General features: G+C 40.2%; 1 protein-coding gene across 6 annotated transcripts in view; it reads right to left on the bottom strand.

Annotated features, from left to right (window-relative positions):
- Positions 1 to 359: 359 nt before the first annotated feature.
- Positions 360 to 18,077, bottom strand: part of SCARA3 (scavenger receptor class A member 3) — a 52,951-nt gene continuing 35,233 nt past the window's right edge. For all 6 annotated transcript variants that reach the window (XM_031951466.1, XM_031951465.1, XM_031951468.1 and 3 more), the window contains 2 exons: positions 16,964 to 18,007; positions 360 to 2,364 (listed from right to left, as the gene is read on the bottom strand). In XM_031951466.1, coding sequence (XP_031807326.1) covers positions 1,913 to 2,364; positions 16,964 to 18,007 — 1,496 coding nt within the window. In that variant the 3' untranslated portion in view covers positions 360 to 1,912. The remainder of the gene's footprint in view (positions 2,365 to 16,963; positions 18,008 to 18,077) is intronic.

Here is an 18,077-nt window from a genome sequence, read left to right as displayed (position 1 = left end):
TTCCAGATCAATCAGTCTGGTAGCAAAGACCCTAATCCCCTCTTCCTTAAAGTCTAAAATTGTCATTCTGTGAGAAATGAAATATTTCAAGGAAATGGTTCCCACAGCCAGAGAGGGTCATAGAATCGGGGATCGTGATCATTAGAAATTTCTTGATACTTCTCTCCAGCAGTGCTTTCTGGAAGTTGAGGGTAATGGGAATGGAGGACTGGTCAGTATTTCACAGGGAACAAAAGGATCATACACTGTTCTCACTTGAGGGCTCTGCCCTTGATTTTTAAGTGGTGAGTCCTGCCCACTACAAGTACGATCTTGTTTCTCTTCAATAGTTGACTGGGGAGGATTTTTAGTTCTGGATCAGGGAGGACAAAGGCACTACTCGTGGGACCAATGTAAATCTGTTTATAGCATGAGCAGCTGTTCAGTGTGGGCTAGGGATAGATGAACCTAAAGAAGTGGGAGCAGTGCTTTGATTAGCAGGAGTGCTGCTGCCTAGGACATCTCCTTGTGACAACAATGAGTTTTTGTTAAAGGAACAGAGAGGGCCAGCCTCAGGGTTAGGGGTGTGTGTGTGTGTGTGTGTGTGTGTGTGTGTGTGTGTTTTGGGGGAGAACTCTCTGAATGAAGAGCTGTTTTCCCAAAGTATCCAAATATGAAAATACTTAACCAGGATCTTCTTCTTCAGTTTGTTGTCTCTTTCTCCTCCCAACATTGGTGGCCTTCTCCATCCATTTTCACCAATCTACTTTAAGCAGTTTTTCTAAGACTAGAAGGTGCAGAGCAGGTGCTGATCTATGTTAGTGAAGGGAGTAACATCACAAGAAATCTTCTGCACCAATAAAATTACAGTTCCAGACCAAAAATAACACTTTAGGTTTTGCTGCATTTTCTCTCTAAAGTGAAGATGCCCTTCTGCCTTAGTTCTCACTGGGCTGCCATATGCTCAAAAAAAAAAAGGCAGGGAGGTAAGAGGCCTTTTAAAAAGGCATCTTGCTTTTAGTTGAAACCAGAGACAGGGCCATGAGGATAGCTTGGTCATTTCTTTTTTCTTTTCTTTTTTTTTTTTTTTTGGTCATTTATTTCTATTCCAATCAAGAAGAACATTTCTCCCTGAAGTTATCCCTCAAAAGGTTTCTGAGTCATCCCCAAAATGGTGCAGTCCAAACCAAGAAACTTTTTTGATGGCTAAATAGGCTTGTGGTTTCCATAGGTAGGTAGTCATTGCTTGATACATCCAGTATTTGGTTGGCCCTAGTCATATTAGATATGATGGGGGAATAAGAGAGAATATTTGCCCCATCAGTGATGATACTGGTCCAATACCCTCTTCTGGGCAATCACTCCCAGTTTTATGCACTGACTAATTTGCTCAAATCCCATCTGGACACTCCCAGACCCATCTGCCCTTCCTTATGACCTGCACTTTCATCCTCCCAAGACTAGTCCAGTTAGATCCCTGTTCAGTAGAGAAAGGCTTTAGGGGAAAGAAGATAGTAAAAAGGGAGTTACCGCTTCTTTATCATCAATCTGCCACAATCATCATCATGATCATGAGCACCATCACCACTCCCATCACCAATATCATCCCCATCCCCATCTTCCCCCTAAGAACTAAAAAGCTTAGTTCCACTAATTTAGTTTTTAGGAACTTCTTTATCTGACAATAGCCTTTGAGGGTAAGGATGGATAGGGTTCTAACATTCCCCACTGGGACTAGTCAAAGCAGCAAGCAGGAAGTCCTTTGAAAGCTGGAAATGGACAGGGTCAGATCCAGAAGGAATCCCAGTGGAGATGAAGGAAGCATAGTTGTCTTTGGGGAGATGCTTCTTCCTTGATGGGTCCCTGGGCTATTTTGGGCAGTCCCTTTCCCCAGAACTTTTGTGTGGCAATATTTCTAGGAAGTGGACTCTGTTCAATAAGGGCTCTGGTTTCTTGGTAGCCCTGGAGGCCCAGGAAGACCAGGGGGACCTTGTATCCCAGGCTCGCCTTTTGGACCCATGGGCCCAACCTGGCCTGGTGATCCTGGTTTCCCAGCGATTCCTGGCTTGCCCTGAGGTCCTGGTGGTCCTGGAGAACCTGGGGGTCCCTCTGGCCCTTGGGGTCCCATATCACCCTTGGGACCTGGTTGTCCTCTTAGTCCTGCTGATCCAAAACTGCCTTTAGATCCTTTAAGGCCTGGGAAACCTTTGAGGCCACTGGGTCCCCTTTCACCTGCTGGTCCTTCTTTACCAGGCTGACCCTGAGGACCTTGGGGACCAGGGGGCCCCATAGTGCCATTGTCTCCTTTGGGACCCCTGCTCCCATAGGGTCCCTTCACGCCCATGTCTCCCTTCAGTCCTCTTGGTCCTGGAGGTCCAGGGATGCCTAGGATTGGAAGAAAATAGAAGGTCAAGACATCAGACTTTGCTTAATATTGTAAAGAATGTAGAGCATGACATTTAAAAGAGAACTTAGAGATTATCTAGTCCAACTGTCTCATTTTACCAATGAGGAAATTGGGGTCCATGATGGTGAGGGTTTACTCAACCACGCCATTATCCTGCTGTGCTTCCCAAACCAATACACCTCTCCATGGCTACCACTTCCTTATACGTGTTGTTTTCTCCTGTTAGACTGTAAGCTCGAGGGCAGTAGTTATTTTTGATTTTGTCTTTGTATCCCCAGTGTTTGGCACTGTGCTTAGCACATGGTAAAAACTTGACACATAATGGGAAAGACTAGCATGAACTGATACAAAGTGAAGAGAGTAGGATGAAAAAAATATTGTAACAGTAACAGCAATCCCATACAATGATCAATTGTGAATGATTTAGCTATTTTCAGCAATATGATGATCCAAGAGAATCCCAAAGGCTCACGGTAAACATGTAATTCAACTCCAGAAAAAGAACTGATATTGTCTGAATATTGACTAAAGCATGATATTTTTAAATTTCTTTCTTTTTTTATTCAAATCTTCTTGTACAAAATGACTAATATGTTTTATGTGACTGAACATGTATAACCTATATCAGATTGCTTATCAGGTCATGGAGGAGGAAGGGAAAGAGGGAAGAATAAAATTTGGAACTCAAAACTTAAAAAAAGGAATGTTAAAATTATACATGTAATGGGGGAAATATTATTAAAAGTAAAGTAAAAAAATAATTTAAATGCTTTATCATTTATTGATCCATGAAATGACTTGTCTAAGAGACAGGGAGTTGTAAAATCAGGCTAAGAACTCAAATTTTTCTGACTTCAGTCTAGCATCATCATCATAACTAACATTTACATGGCACTTCAAGATTTGTAACATATTTTGTGTAGATTATCTCATCTGAATACTTTGTGTAGATCATCTCATTTAACCTTCACAACAGCACCATAAGGTCAGTACTGTTAAAATTTCCATTTTACAGATGAGAAAACTGAGGTTGAGAGAGAGAAATTGACTTGTCTAAGATTACACAGCTAAGGAGGGACTGAGGTAGGATTATAACTTGCATTTTTCTGATGCCAAATTAGGCACTTTCCCCACTCCACCACTGTGCCTCAGCATTTATTCTACTAGTTTTCTTGGCACTTTTCTATGAATAACATCTTATTTACATCTAGCTACAGAAGGTGGGTTGGCTTGACCATAGTGCTTTCTGTAAAAGTTTGGGGTAGGGTTTTTTTTTTACAGACCATCCTTGTGGTCAGCTGTATCCTGCTCTTTTTGAACACACATACACAGCAGAGGACAAATTATTCTTTTGAATGGGAGAACAAAGGAGGGAGTAAGGGTTTGCTATGGGATCTTTGAAATGTGACAGAAAAACAAAGAGGAAGCAAGAAGCTAAGAAGACCTGTTCATTATTTGCATGGGGGCCTTTTCTCTTTGCCATCTAAAGAATGGAGGTCTCAGGATTTAGCTACCTAAAACAGTATTATTGTTTTAAAAGGAAACAGTGGAAAAATTAGTTATAGAAGTGAGAGTAAGAGAACCAAGATTCAAATCATGGCTCTGATATGTTCCACCTGAGTGACAATCAGGGTTTTTTTTGGGGGGGGCAGGGAAGTTGGGGAAGAGAGAGAAAAACAATTTGGTTATGATAGTAGGGCTACTCTGAACCTTGGAGCACACTATCTTCCCATTTTGGATGATGGGATTCAGACTGGAGGAGCCTTAGAAACTGCCTGGCTCCAAGAGATCTTGCAGCTTTGTACCTCCAGTCCGTTCCACCAGAAGAAGTAACTTCAAGCTTCAAAAGCTCCCTATATTTATGTGATCTCCCAAAGGTTAACTCTACCTTCTGGAGGGAGAGGGATTCTGGGTTATCTCCCAGAGTGCTTTCTGGTCCTAAGGGAGGTGTGAATTCAGATCTCATACTAGCCCTGAACTCTCCCAAAGGTGTGAACTCCATTGAGTACTTAGATACTTATGAGCTCTCTAAAGGTGTGAACATTGTTCTATCAGTTTCACTTAGTACTTTGTTTCAAGTTCTGGCCCAAAATATCTTCTTCTAAGATCACATCAACTCCAATGTCTTAACACTTTGTAAAGAAATGTTTTAACACTTTGTAAAGATTCCAACAATATGTAAGGATCCCTGAAGGGTACTGCATATTGACTTAAAAAACTACGTATTACTATTATCTATGATTTATTATATTTTTATTTGTTTTATTAAATATTTCCAAATTACAGTTTAATTTGGTTCAGCCCCATTCTGGAGTCTTATGGGTGAGCTTGAGGTATATTTGATAAGTTTTATCTAATCCAATTGTTTTACAAAAGTTAATAAAGAACCATAGAGAGAGGTGACTTGCATTTGGTCATCAACTGTTTCATTCAAAACTCTTCCTTTTTAAGGAAATTTAAGTCCCCATACCTAAATTATTCTTTTATATTATTCAATTTACATATATGTATGTACATATTAATTACTTATTTGCACCCTAGGTTCTCTGACTTCAAAATCTAATGCTCTTTTTATGGTTTCAGGTCTTCTTGAAACCATCTCCTGCCCATCCCAATGCTCAGAGAGTACTTCCTTCCTTTTAACTCCCTTAGAACTTATTTTCTCTATGATTCTCATGGCCTTTAGTCTAGTTTTCATTTTAACACCAGCATATTTTTGTATTTTCTGTCTCTCCAACTAGAATAGGATAAGTCCTGTGTCCTGTACTCCTTGTACTTCAGAGGTCAGTGCAATGGATTTTTAAAAATTGTACTTATGATTTCACTGATATATGGGAACTTGCAGTGAGGAATCCCTCTCTACTAATGCACACTTAATTAACAAATATTTGTTAAATGCTTTCCATATATCAGACATTGTGCTAAGTGCTGGGGATATAAAAGAAGGAAAAGACAGTGCCTGCTTTGGAGGAACTTAAAATCTAATGGGGGAGACAACAAGCAGACAAATAGCTATAATGATACACAAACATACATATGTGTGTGTATATATACAACACAGATACATACACACATATAAATATATATAATTAGGAAATAATTAATTATTGAAGGAAAGACACTAGAATGAAGAAGTGTTGGAAAAGAGTTTCTGTAGAAGGAAGGCTTTTAGTTAGGACTTAAAGGAAGCTGGGGGACATCAGTAGGTGGAGATCGGGAGGGAGAGCATATACCAGGTTTAGGGGAAAACTAGAGAAACTGTCTAGAGGGAATATTTTGTTGAACAGTGTTTGTTATTTGTTGAACAGTAAGGAAGCCAGTCTCTCTGGATTGAAGAGAATATAGCAGGGATTAAAGTGTAAAGATACTGGAAAGGTAGAAGGGGCCGAGATTATGAAAGGCTTTGAAGGTTAGGTCCACTGTCCTTTCTCATGAATATTTTGTAATAGAAATATACAAGATTCGAGTCAGTTCTTCTCGTTTTATATTTGTAAAGAGGCTCAGAGAGGTTACACATATAAGGAGAATCAAAGCCAGAATTAAAAGCCATGTTCTTTGTAGGCTCATCGTTCAGGCTGTGATGTGAGACTGCTACTTAAGCCTTAGCTTTCAGGGAGAAAGGACCCCTGGGAACTCTGGGCAGTTTTCAGCTTCCTGGGAGTTCCTATAAGCCAGCCTAGTCCCCACCAGGGCCCTTCCTCATAACTTCTGATTTTTCTAACCCTAGCAACACTGCCTTTAGCCCCACCCTTTGTCTTCCCTCCAGCCTCCACCCCTTATGCTCCCCTCACACCCCCATCACTTGGGGAGTGATTTCTTCTAGTGGAACAGAGAGGCCATAAGTTTTGCTCTATTATGACCTAAACCAGAAACCAGAGCCCAGTCTTTACCCCACTGGGGCCAACCAAAATTTCAGGCCCCAGTTTCTGGCCACCTCCATTCCTAGTCTTCCCCACCCAGCATCTCCCTCTCCACTAGATGTTGTCATATATTGACTCACTCAGATATATCAATAACAGAGAATAGAATTTCCTGTCTGCTTCTAGGTTGTCTGGGGAAGGGAGGCTGAGGAGGGCAGCTGTGGGCCTTTTGAAATGCCAACAGCCCAAGAAGCTTTGCCCTGGCCCATTTTCCATAATAAACACCCCCAGCAGGATGGCAGCAAAAACAACCGAGGCTCCCTGAAGCACTGCCCGGGGGCCATGGCTCCGAGCTAAAGCTGTTTGTAACCTGGCTCAGCTCAGGTTTGCCAAAGCATAAGCATCATTTTGGGACTGGAGCAATGGTCTGTTGAAGTATGATGGAAGGGGCCCTGGGATTAAGAGTCAGAAGGACTTCTGGGTCCTAGTTCTGATCCTATCACTAACTACTCTCTTAATAGCCAGATGTGAGCCTCAATTTCCCATCCATAACATAGAGGGGTTGGTTCAAAGGAAGACAGACTTATCTGAATGGATGCAGAATGAAGTAAACAGAACCAAGAAAATAATATAGTCACAGTGATTACAACGATGTAAAAGGGAAGAATGAGAAAACAAAACTGAATCCTGCATCATTATAATGCTCACATTTGATATTAGAATACTATCTGTAATCCAGGTAGTATCCTACCTTTCTCCTTCTATTGAAAAAAGAAAATAATAATAATTATATAAGACTTTAAAGTTTGCAAAACACTTTACAAATATCTCATTTGATCCTCACAACAACCCTGGGATATGGGTATCATTTTTATTATTACTCTCTTTTTACAGATGGGAAAACTAAAGTAGAGAGAGGTTAAGTAATAAAAATTGTATCTTTTTCTGCATGTTAATCCATCGTCTCTCTCTCTCTCTCTCTCTCTCTCTCTCTCTCTCTCTCTCTCTCAGGAGGTGGTTAACATTTTTCATTACTGGTTTCTGGAATCCTATTTGATTATTTTATTGATCTGAGTTCGCAAGTCTTTCAGGTTTTTTTGTTTTTGTTTTTTAACAATACTCTTTCTTGTCTATTTTTATAGTAGATTTCAAAGTCTCCTGAGTAAGAGAATAAAAAGATCCTATTTATTTCCAATAAAAATGTTTTTATTTTATGTTTTTATAGCTTATATTTTTATAGATCTAACCCACTTAACAATATTAATCAATTTTACAAAAATGTGATGTTAAGCCAATATGTTATCCAAGACAGCTGCAAAAGGGACAATATTATAAATGTTCTAATTGGCTTCATTGGGCAAATGATGCCATACTAAGACTTGATGACTTACTAAGATAGGCTTTGGTTCTGATGCATTAATTATTTTATTGCAAATCCAAGTTGCCAGTCCCAATTCAGGGTGTGTCAGTTGATGTGCTTGGCTGTTTCCAAAGACCTTTCACTTACAGCATCTCATTTGTGTAGTAAGTGATAGAACTTCAGACTTCAAAATAAGAATGCTTTTGATTATACTCTCTGCCTTTATGTGAAATACTCTACCCAATGCTCTGCACCCAGCAGAAACTTAATAAAATATTCATTTGAATAATAATAACAATAATAACAACAATAAGTTGCAAAATGTCTGTTGTGGAACACACTGTTTTTAAAGCCACAACACTGTGCTAAGCATACTGGGAAGAGAGGGATATGCAACATTGTAGGGGTAGCCCAACCCTCAACCTTAATAGGTTCTAAATCTTTATCAATTGTGACTCTGAGCAAGCCCCACAATTTCTCTCAATCTCAGTTTCCACATCTATAAAATGAGTATTATAATAATAGCACCTACCTCATAAGATTGCTGTGAGGAGACCAAATCAATTAATATGAAGTACTTTTCAAACCTTAAAGCACTGTTAAATTGAACTTTTATTAGGTAGAGAAGAGATCTTCAATTGGCCCAAGAACTAACAGGCAAATCTTGTCAACATTTAGTCATGTATAATCAAGGTCACATTATAATGTCATAAGGACTTCTTGGAGCCAAAAAAGCAGTTTCTCACTTTTTATCCATGAAATTTCAGCGCCCTGGTTATAAACAGCCTAAGGTTTGTTTTAAATCTGAAAGTATCTTTGAAGTGGAATTAGTTCTCCTTGTTTGTGTGCATGTTTGAAACGATTTGGGGATTTTAGAAATTGGCTTTGGGATTGGAGGCACCTTCCCAGCTCTAAAAGCCTGTAAATTTGATCCTATGAAGTAACTCTTATTTTTCCAGGTGGTTTCCTTTCTGCTCTCGATAACCCTGTTTATTTGCTTGTACAAGATGTTTTGAAAGGACTTTCCCTTTGCAGCAGCAGTGAGGCTCTTGGCTGTGGTTATTGACTCAGCTGAGTTGCCAGATATTTTCATGCCTACCTGTCTTACTGCAGGTAAACACACTCATCTTGTGTGGCAGCTGTTGCTATTTAGGGCTGTGGAAGCAGAGGGATGAGGTCTGCCTAATCAGAGAACCATAAAGGTAGATCATAAGGATTAAAGCAAGACCCTCCCCTTCTTGCTGGTACCTTGAGGTATCTCACCCTCAACCTGCAGAGGATTATTTCAGAACTCCCAATCCCAGAGAGGGAGGGCAGCTAGGTGGTGCAGTGGATAGAGCATTGCATTTGGAATCAGGAAAATTTATCTTCCTAACTAAATCTAGCCTTGGATGCTGGTTAGCTATGTGACCCTGGGTAGGTCACTTAACCCTGTCTGCCTCAGTTTCCTCATCTATAAAATGAGCTGGAGAAGGAAATGGTAAATCCCTACTGTATCTTTGTCCAAAAAAATCCCAAATTGGGTCACGAAGAAAGGCAAAATTGAAACAACTGAAGAATAAAAGTTCTGGAGAGAAGCTCTTTGAAAGTTCCTCTGCCCAAAAGGATCTCTATTCCTGAAGCATTTGTTAATCTACACTGTCTATATTTGGTGTTGTAGGTTCTATGCATTTTTCTCCAAGAAGAGGCAGCTGCCACTGACGCAGAGGAGATGTATCTTATTGGACAGAATCCTTTCATACAGTTGCTCTGGTTTGTATGTACTCTTCCAAATTGCAAGAAATTAGAACTTAAATATGGGTTGGTTAAACTACCCAAGGGTCAGTGTCCTAGGGTGAAGCTGGAAAATCGTTCTCGAGACTCTTGTCCCAGATACCATGAATTAGTAGGAATTAGTAGAAAGATAATGGAAATAGAAAACTGGATTTGAAGCCAGGAGTCCTTCTGATACCTACTGACTGCATAACCCTAGAAACTCACTTAATTTCTCAGTTTTCTAACTGTCAAACATGTAGTCCAATCTGCTTCTGAGTGTGGTCCCAATTAGGTTAAAATATGACTGGGAAAAATTTAACAAAATAAATAAAATTGCAATAGAATACATGTAATATTGATTTGTGATTGTCTAAGTTAGTATTTGAGGATCCTTATGTAAAGTTTAGTGACCATTTCTATTTGAATTTAACATCACTGCCTCTTGGCAACTCTCTACCATAAATTTCAGAGGCAGTATAAACTGTGTTGGTAGAGGAAGTTTCCTTACCTGGGAATCACCTATGCCAGTGAAATCCTATGTCCAGACCCTCTGCCTATCTTTACTCAATTCCAGAAGGAGATGCTGGAGAAAACACCAAGCTTCACCCTTTTGAAATTTTGGCTTCAGGCTCCACAAACTGGCCCCAACCTCATTTCTCTGCTTGATTCATTCTACATTACCCATTTTCCTGCAGTCTGGAGACAAGACACCCTGTTAAAATTGAGCTACAGTAAGTCCGATTGTGACTGAACAGACCAATACCAGCTTGGACTGCTCTGCCACAGATAGGACACAAATAGTCTCTATGAACCTCTGGGGTAGCTTCTCTAATTTTGTTCGTCTTGCATTTCCTTTGGGTTCATTCAATTTTGCTTTGCTCCTAGAGTACAGCACCGTCTCTGATGAGAACACGCCATATTGAGTGGTCCTAGATACCTTGTATCACTTTTTCTAACTATCTCATCAGTGCAATCCCTGTGTGAGGTTTTTTTTTTAATTTTTTATAAAATAACTTTTTTGGCAAGTGTGTATTTGCCATCGAACCATGTGTCCAGCCCAACAGAATTATATTGCTGCATTCTGCTTTTCCTCCCACCACCACTGAAGCTGACCATATTGCTTGTCTCCCATTTCTCCCTTTAATATTCCCAATCTTTGGGGCTCCAAGTTCCAAGCTCTGTTTAATTTCTCGGCTATCTCAGAAAAAGGTAAGGCTAAAGAGGGCTGCCAGAAGTTTGAGGAATCAGGACCAAGGAAAATCTGAGTTTTGTGACTGTAGTGCAGGTTTCAGTTAAAAACAATTAATCAACCATTTCCTGAATGAATCCTGACCTTAATCAATTTTATACACACACACACACACACACACACACACAGAGAGAGAGAGAGAGAGAGAGAGAGAGAGAGAGAGAGAGAGAAAGAGAGAGTACACCTACTATAATGCAGATCCTGGGAATACAAAAATGATACAAAAAATGTCTACCCTCAAGGAAATCATATTCTACTGTGAAATGTAACACATAAACAATTAAATGCATACATGATAATTTGTGGGGAAAGAGAGTCCTAATGAATGATCACCCTTACTGTTGTATTATTCATTAATCAATTTATTTTATCTTTTAATGACATTTTAAAAAATATTCATGTCTCCTTTTCCCACCAATGAGTCTGGGAGCTAAGCACAATATTCCAAAGTCACTGTATCAAGCCCCTAGCATACTGCCTAATGCAGAGCCCAGTTAATGATTATTAATTCAATTGGTGGTGATGATAATGTATGATGACTTCTCCTCACACAAGTAGTGAGCATCAGAGGCAAGATTTGAATCCAGATTCTCTGATTCCAGAGCCAATTCATCCACTGACTATGCCACAGTCTATAGTAAATTTGGTGGGAAGAATGCTTTGTAGTTACCACTTTTAAATTTGACTCTCCCTAATGATCAAAGTAGCAGGGGCCAGTATGCCCTGGTTAGGGAGGGATGTTTTTATACCTCTTTTTATTATCTTTTCTGTATGTTTCTCTTTATAAAAGTTAATTCACATTAATTGATTATTAACACCTTGAGAAGATAGCAAGTGGTCAAACATAGTATTAGGATGGATTAGATACTATTGGGAAAAATACTTCTAAATCCCCTGAGGAAGGGAACGTACCTGAGCTCTGAAGAACCAACCCCACCGTGCTGAGTAAGGGCTGGGAGAGCGAGCTCAGAGGCTCTTTGTAAGTCTTACACTTACATCAGCTGCTGTTGGTATCCTTTTCCCCCTTATTCTTCCTCCCCTAAGGAGCTTCATCTCGCCTCCAGCCCCAATGGCCAGCACTCTGCCTATCTTGGGGATTACACTGAGGGTCCTTGATACTACCTGGAAGGAAAAAGAATCTCATTCTCTGTCTTTCTCTGCAATGTGTTTGGGTACAAGTTGGAAGGTTTCTTTCTCAGTTCAGCACATGATGCTCCATCTGACAGCTATGGAGCAGAGCATTGTAGGGCGTTCTAGTAGAATATGTCAGCATTTCTAGCAGTTTGTGACTAGCTGGGCCTCAGGGAGGAAGTTCCCAACTATAATTAAGCTGGTAGAAAGAGAGGTTAGGAATGTGACTAGAAGTTGATCATTCACCATAGCTCGAGACCCCTCACGGAGCCCTGCTCACCACAGAAACCCCAATAGTTTCCAAATGATAGGGGACAGGCATCAGATCAGGAAGGGTAGGGAGGGGTTAAGGCTAACATTAGCTCACCAGTTCTGGGAAAAAAAGCAGAAGGATTGTCGGGGTTATCACCAGGACATAAAGGAACCCAGAGCACAGAAGTGCCATTGGGAGTTGGCAAGGTCAGGGGCAGGGAAAGAAATGAACAGAAAATACATGAGTCTTAACAGGCCTCTTAATTACTAAGGAAGAGTCAGGAAGTCAGAAGTTGTAATTAAGTAATTCATGCCCATTAAGTTCAGTCCACAAATGACTTCAAGTCTGGGAAAAGTGGGTGGTCTATAGGGCTGAAATGAAGGGGTGGGAGGTTAGGCAGGGGCTTCTCCCTGCCCCAAGCCCTCCAGGCTCTGGGGCAGAGAACACCAGAGGTACATACAGGAAAGGAACATCAAAGCATCAAATGCCTCCTGGATGGTGTGGAATAGTGGAAAGAGAATGGATCTGATTTTTCCACTGAGGAGCAGAGATCTTGGCCAAGTCATATTACTGTCCTTAGCACACTTTACATCCACCCAAACTGGCCTTCTTGCTCTTCCTCACACATGACACTGGATTTCTCATCTCCTTGCCTTTGCAAAGCCTCCATGCCATCTCCTCACCTCTGCTTCTTGGAATTCCTAGCCTCCTTCCATACATGGCTCAAATGCCACCTCCTACATAAACTTTTCTTGATCCTCCCAGCTAATAGTAACTAACCCTAACCCCTTTAAACTTCCTTTTGTTTATTTTGTATATATTTTGAATTTATTTGTATGTGAACCCACTATTTCTCCTGATAGAGTATAAGCTCCTTGAAGGCAGGAACTGATTTATTTTTTCTATGTTCATTGGAAACCCCAGGGGAAGGAATTCCAGGAGCTTTGGTTCAATGGCAAAAATCTGATTGGCTTCAGAGTTCAAATCCTTCTTCTGGCTCTTAATCCTTTCATGACACAGGACAAATCACTTTATCTCTCTGGGGCTCAGTTTCTTCATCTGTAAAATGAGGGGTTGGAATGATGTCTAAAACTATTTCAAGTTCTAAGTCATAGTATGATTTTCAGAGAGCTCTTAGTCCCTTTCTTGACATGGGAATGCAGTGGATTCTTTGTACTTTAAAGAGAACCTATCAACTGACATGGAAGAAAGGAAGGAGGTCTTTTATCCCATTCCATTCGAGGCCTTTCAGTTAATCTCTTTACAATAAAAATATTGAAATGGATTATATTTAAAGTTCACCCATATTTTTCAACTATAGTTGCAGTTTTTCCCAAAGAAGAGTAGTATTCATATTTACTTGTGCTTTCCTGCCCTTATACAAACATTGAAGTTGCATTTTTAAAGATTTATGCACATATATAAGTCACCGTTACCACAACTGAAAGTTCTAGTTGCTTAAAAGCCAAAAGAACTTTTGGGAGAGTTTTTTTTTTTTTCTGTGAATCTAGGATATAAGATTAAAAGCAACAACAACATTTTAAGGGGCAGACTTTTTATTTATTTCAATCTGGTTCCACTATGTCCTCTGTCTTCTAGATGCTTTATATTTATATAGACTCAGTGGAATAAAAAACACGAAAGGGCCAGAATATGAATAAAATTTGTATGAATTCATCATGGGTAGCAATCTCCTAGCTTGCAAAAAGACAAAAAATCTGTGTAAGGCTGATCACTACACTGGGCACTTGACAGCATAGATGTCTCAGATAACTATTTCTTTTTCTCCTTCCAGCAATGCTAGAATTTCCGGTATGATTGGGCCAAGATGTCTAGTTCCTCAAGTGTAAACTCCTGAAGATGAAATGATCAGATCTTAATTGCCATTAGTTCTTTCACTTAGAGCCAAGATATTGACAAACTTTGTAATACTCTGGTCTAATGATATGTCAGCAGAAAATGTTCCGACTAGCAGCTAGATTATAGATTCTTGTGTTTCTGAATCTGCATAAAAATCAGAATAGAGTCTTGTCTTTTTATCATAAAGACAGGATGACACAGAACAAGTCATAGTAAGAGTGACAGATCTAAGTTCTTACCTAACAATTGACTTTCTGACTTTCCTACTCAATTAACTCCAGTGGATTTCCATTGCTTCTTTGATAAAGCTTTTATCTTTTAAAGCTTTTCCCAATTTGGCTTGACCCAGCCTTTCTGGCCTGATAGAACATTGTTTCCCTTTTCATAGTCTGTTGTCCAACCATACTGATATTTTCTTTAATCTTCCATTTCCTGCGCTTTTCCCTGGTTGTCACTCATGCTTGAAATGTGCTCTCTCCTTTTCTCTACCTTGTAGAATCCCTTTATTCCTTTAAGGTAATACTCAAATAGTATCTTCAGCATTCAGCTTTTTGAGTTCCCCATCTGCTAGTGTCCTCTCTCCAATACTAATGTTAACTGCTTTGTGTGTATGTGTGTGTGTGTTACACACACACACATATATATGTATATACATTCATACATACACATATATGTATATACATTCATACACACATATGTGAGGACCAATATAGCTAAGTTTAGGGAGGCTCATTGCCAGGTGAAGGAATTTCTCAACCACAAATTGAGAAGACCATTTACTCAGACAGAAAAGTGACCATCAGTGTTAGAAGAAGAAGCATTCCCAGCTCGGGTACCAGAAATCCTTCACGTTTTGAACTAAAAGCTTTTGACAATGAAACACTGGGCTTGGATGTGAGAATCATGGGAACACCTATTCTTGCTCATTTAAAACAGATTAAAATAATGCTTTCTTGGGTAGCAAAGAATTGGAAAACGAGTCGATGCCCATCAATTGAGGAATGGCTGAATAAGTTGTGGTACATGAAGCTGATGGAATATTATTGTTCTATAAAAATGATGAACAAGCTGACTTCAGAAAGACTTGGAAAAGTTTACATGAACTGATACTGAGTGAAACAAGCAGAACCAGGAATATATTGTACACAATAACATCAAGAATATGTGATGATCAACTATGAAAGACTTGGTTCTTCTTGGTGATTTAGTGATCCAAGACAATCTGAATAGACTTTAGGTAGAAAATGCCATCTGTATCCAGAAAAAGAATGATGGAGTTGAATGTAAATCAACATATGCTATGTTCATTTCTTTTTATTGTTTTTTTAGCTCTCATCTTTTTTCCCTTTTGTATTGATTTTTCTCTCCCAACATGATTCATAAAACAATGTGTATTAAAAATTAATTTAAAATATTAGCAGAAATAACAACAAAAGCATTATCTGTTCAAGGATTTCTTAAAAGTATTTTATGTAACTCCAGAATAAAATAAAATGAAATGATAATGCTTTTCTGGACAGAAAGACTGGGAAAAAACATTCAAAGCAGATTTGCTGTAAAGGGAAGAAGAATCACTTGTCAAAGTGATTTGGAAAACAGAGAGCAGACTAGTGGTAAATAGAACAAATGACCTTGTGCTTTTATATTTATGGATCCAAGAAAGCTTTGATTATGGCCTACCAGTAGAGTAAGGTAGGTTGATGCTGGTGAACATCATAAGGAGGGTATGTTGAGTAGCCTCAGTGGGTGAGGGGACAGAGTGGTGTGCTTGAAAGAACAAAGAATTAGGAATCTGGAAATCTGGGTCTAGTCCCAGTTCTACTATAAGCTCACTATTGATACAACTTACTTGTTTAAAGCCACTACTTTTTTCTGCATTTTAAAAGTTGGACTAGATGTTCCCAAATTCCTTCCAGCTTTAACATCCTATGATTCAATGAGTAAGCATTTTAGTATAACTTTAATCCTAGGACAGGCCCAGATCCAGGTAAGAAAGAAAAGCAGAAGCAACCAAAGAGACATTCTTTCCATCCCACAACATGAACAATTGGAACAGAGTAAGGATGAACAAGTTCCTGTTTAAGGAACAAGTTTCAAATGGTTGTTTTTGGAAGCAGAAAAAAGACAAGGAAAATTTCTCTAGTGATGTGTCTCAGCACTAAGCATCTGGCCCTATCTTTTTCCATTAAAAATTAGCAATTAGACAAAAGTTATATAGCGAATATTTATTGAAGTCACAAAACAGTCACTGGCAGAGGGGTATCCAAACTGAGAATTATTTATACTGAAGAAATCACAGTTGTGCACTGAACAATTCCTTGTTCAGCTCATTTTGCAGGTAAGGAAACTGAGGCAAGTGTTAAGTGACTTGTCCAAGATTACACAGCTAGCATCTGAGACTAGATTGAATTCAGGAAAATGAGTATTCCTGACTCTAGTCCTGACACCCCATCCACTTTGCTACATGGCTAGCCTGGGCACATAGAAGGTGTTTTAAAATTGCTTGTTTAATTGAATCAACTTAAGCTGAGTTGAATTGAGTCAAATACCTGATACAGTGGACAGAGCACTGGAGCAGGAGTCAGGAAGATGTGAAATCAAATCGTCCTTCAAATATTTACTAGCTATGTAACCCTGGATAAGCCACTTATCTTCTCTCTGCTTTAGTTTCCTTTTCATAAAATATGAATAATAATAGTATCTACCTCTCAGGGTTATTGTGGAACAAAATGGGATAACTTTTTTGTTTTTGGCTGAAGCAATTGGGGTTAAGTGACTTGCCCAGGGTCACACAGCTATGACATGTTAATTGTCTGAGATCAGATTTGAACTCAAGTCCTCCTGACTTCAGGGCTGGTGCTCTATCCACTACACCACCTAGCTGCCCCATGAGATAATATTTATAAGTCTCTTAGCTTAGTATTTTGCACATAATAAGCACTTAGTAAAAGTCTATTTCCTTCCTTTGTAAAATGCTTTGTAAACCTTAATATACTACATTATTGTCATTGTAATAATTGTATTATTATTATACTTAATTGAATTGGATTCAATTCAGGCTAAGTGATTCCCCCCAGCAACCCACAAAATACACACAAAGAGAACTCACCTCTTAGGACAGTGACATTCTGGAGGATTGCTCCATGCTGGACATCCACAGCCTTCATTTCCTCCATGACCATTGAGAGGTTCTGGATGTCAAAGTCCAGTCGGGCACGGAGCAGGCTGAAGCGCTCCCTCAGCAGGTCCGTGGTGCTCAGCATGACAGAGACAGACTTGTTGAGGTAGTAGAGTTCCTCGGCGTGGGTGTGGAAGCCCAGTGTGCAGGAGAGCCGGACGTCATCCAGGTACTTGAGCATGCTGTGGACATGGTTGTCTGTGGCATTGATGTTGGTGAAGATGGTGTTTATCTCGATCTCGTGCGAAGTCATGCGCCCTTCCAGGGTCTCAAAACGCTCCACGGTTCGGTTCTGGGCATAGCGTGTGTGGTACTGCAGGTCATGCATGTTCTCTTCGTGGTCATCCAGGAAGGAGGAGACATTGTCCAGCTGCAGCTGCAGCCCCATCACCTGCAGCACCAGGTCGTGGATGCCCTCGGAGTTTTGGTTGATGCGCTGGGAGGCGGTGCTGAGGCTGCTCTGTATGCTCTTGACCAGTTCCCCAGTCTTGGCCGAGGTAGCTCGCAGGCCCCCAAAGAGTCGGGTGTAGTTCTGCCACTCACTGACCATCTTCTGCAAGGTCAGGGTCTCTTCTTCTGTCTTCCTCTGGATCATGTGCACCCAGTCTGAGGTCTGCCCTACTGTGAAGTTGATCTGCTGCACAGCTGCCTTAACATCATAGCAGTCCTGGGTCAGGCCCTTTAGTGAAAAGTCCAGGCCAGCCATGGCAGCCTGCCAGCCCCTCACTTGGGCCAGGAACTGACCCAGAGTCTGGTTGACCTGGTGGATGGAGAAGGAACAGCTGTCTACTACAGCCGTGATTTGGTTGCTAGTCGAGAAGAGCTGCTGATGGGTCTGGGATGTCTGATCCAGCTGAATCTCCTGAACTAGAAGCATCTTTTGTATTTCCTCCAGCTCTTGCTGAAGTTTGTGGATCTCTTGTCCCAACTGCCCTGTATCATGGCAGAAGGAGCAATTGCCCAGGGCTTTCTGATCTGTAAGAGAAAATGATAAAGGTGATAGGTGCCTAGGGTTGGAGAATCATAGAACTAAAAATGGTAGAGA

Source organism: Sarcophilus harrisii, chromosome 2 (genome assembly GCF_902635505.1).
Source record: "Sarcophilus harrisii chromosome 2, mSarHar1.11, whole genome shotgun sequence".
Taxonomy (NCBI): Eukaryota; Metazoa; Chordata; class Mammalia; order Dasyuromorphia; family Dasyuridae; genus Sarcophilus; species Sarcophilus harrisii.
This window is presented reverse-complemented; position numbering and strand designations above follow the sequence as displayed.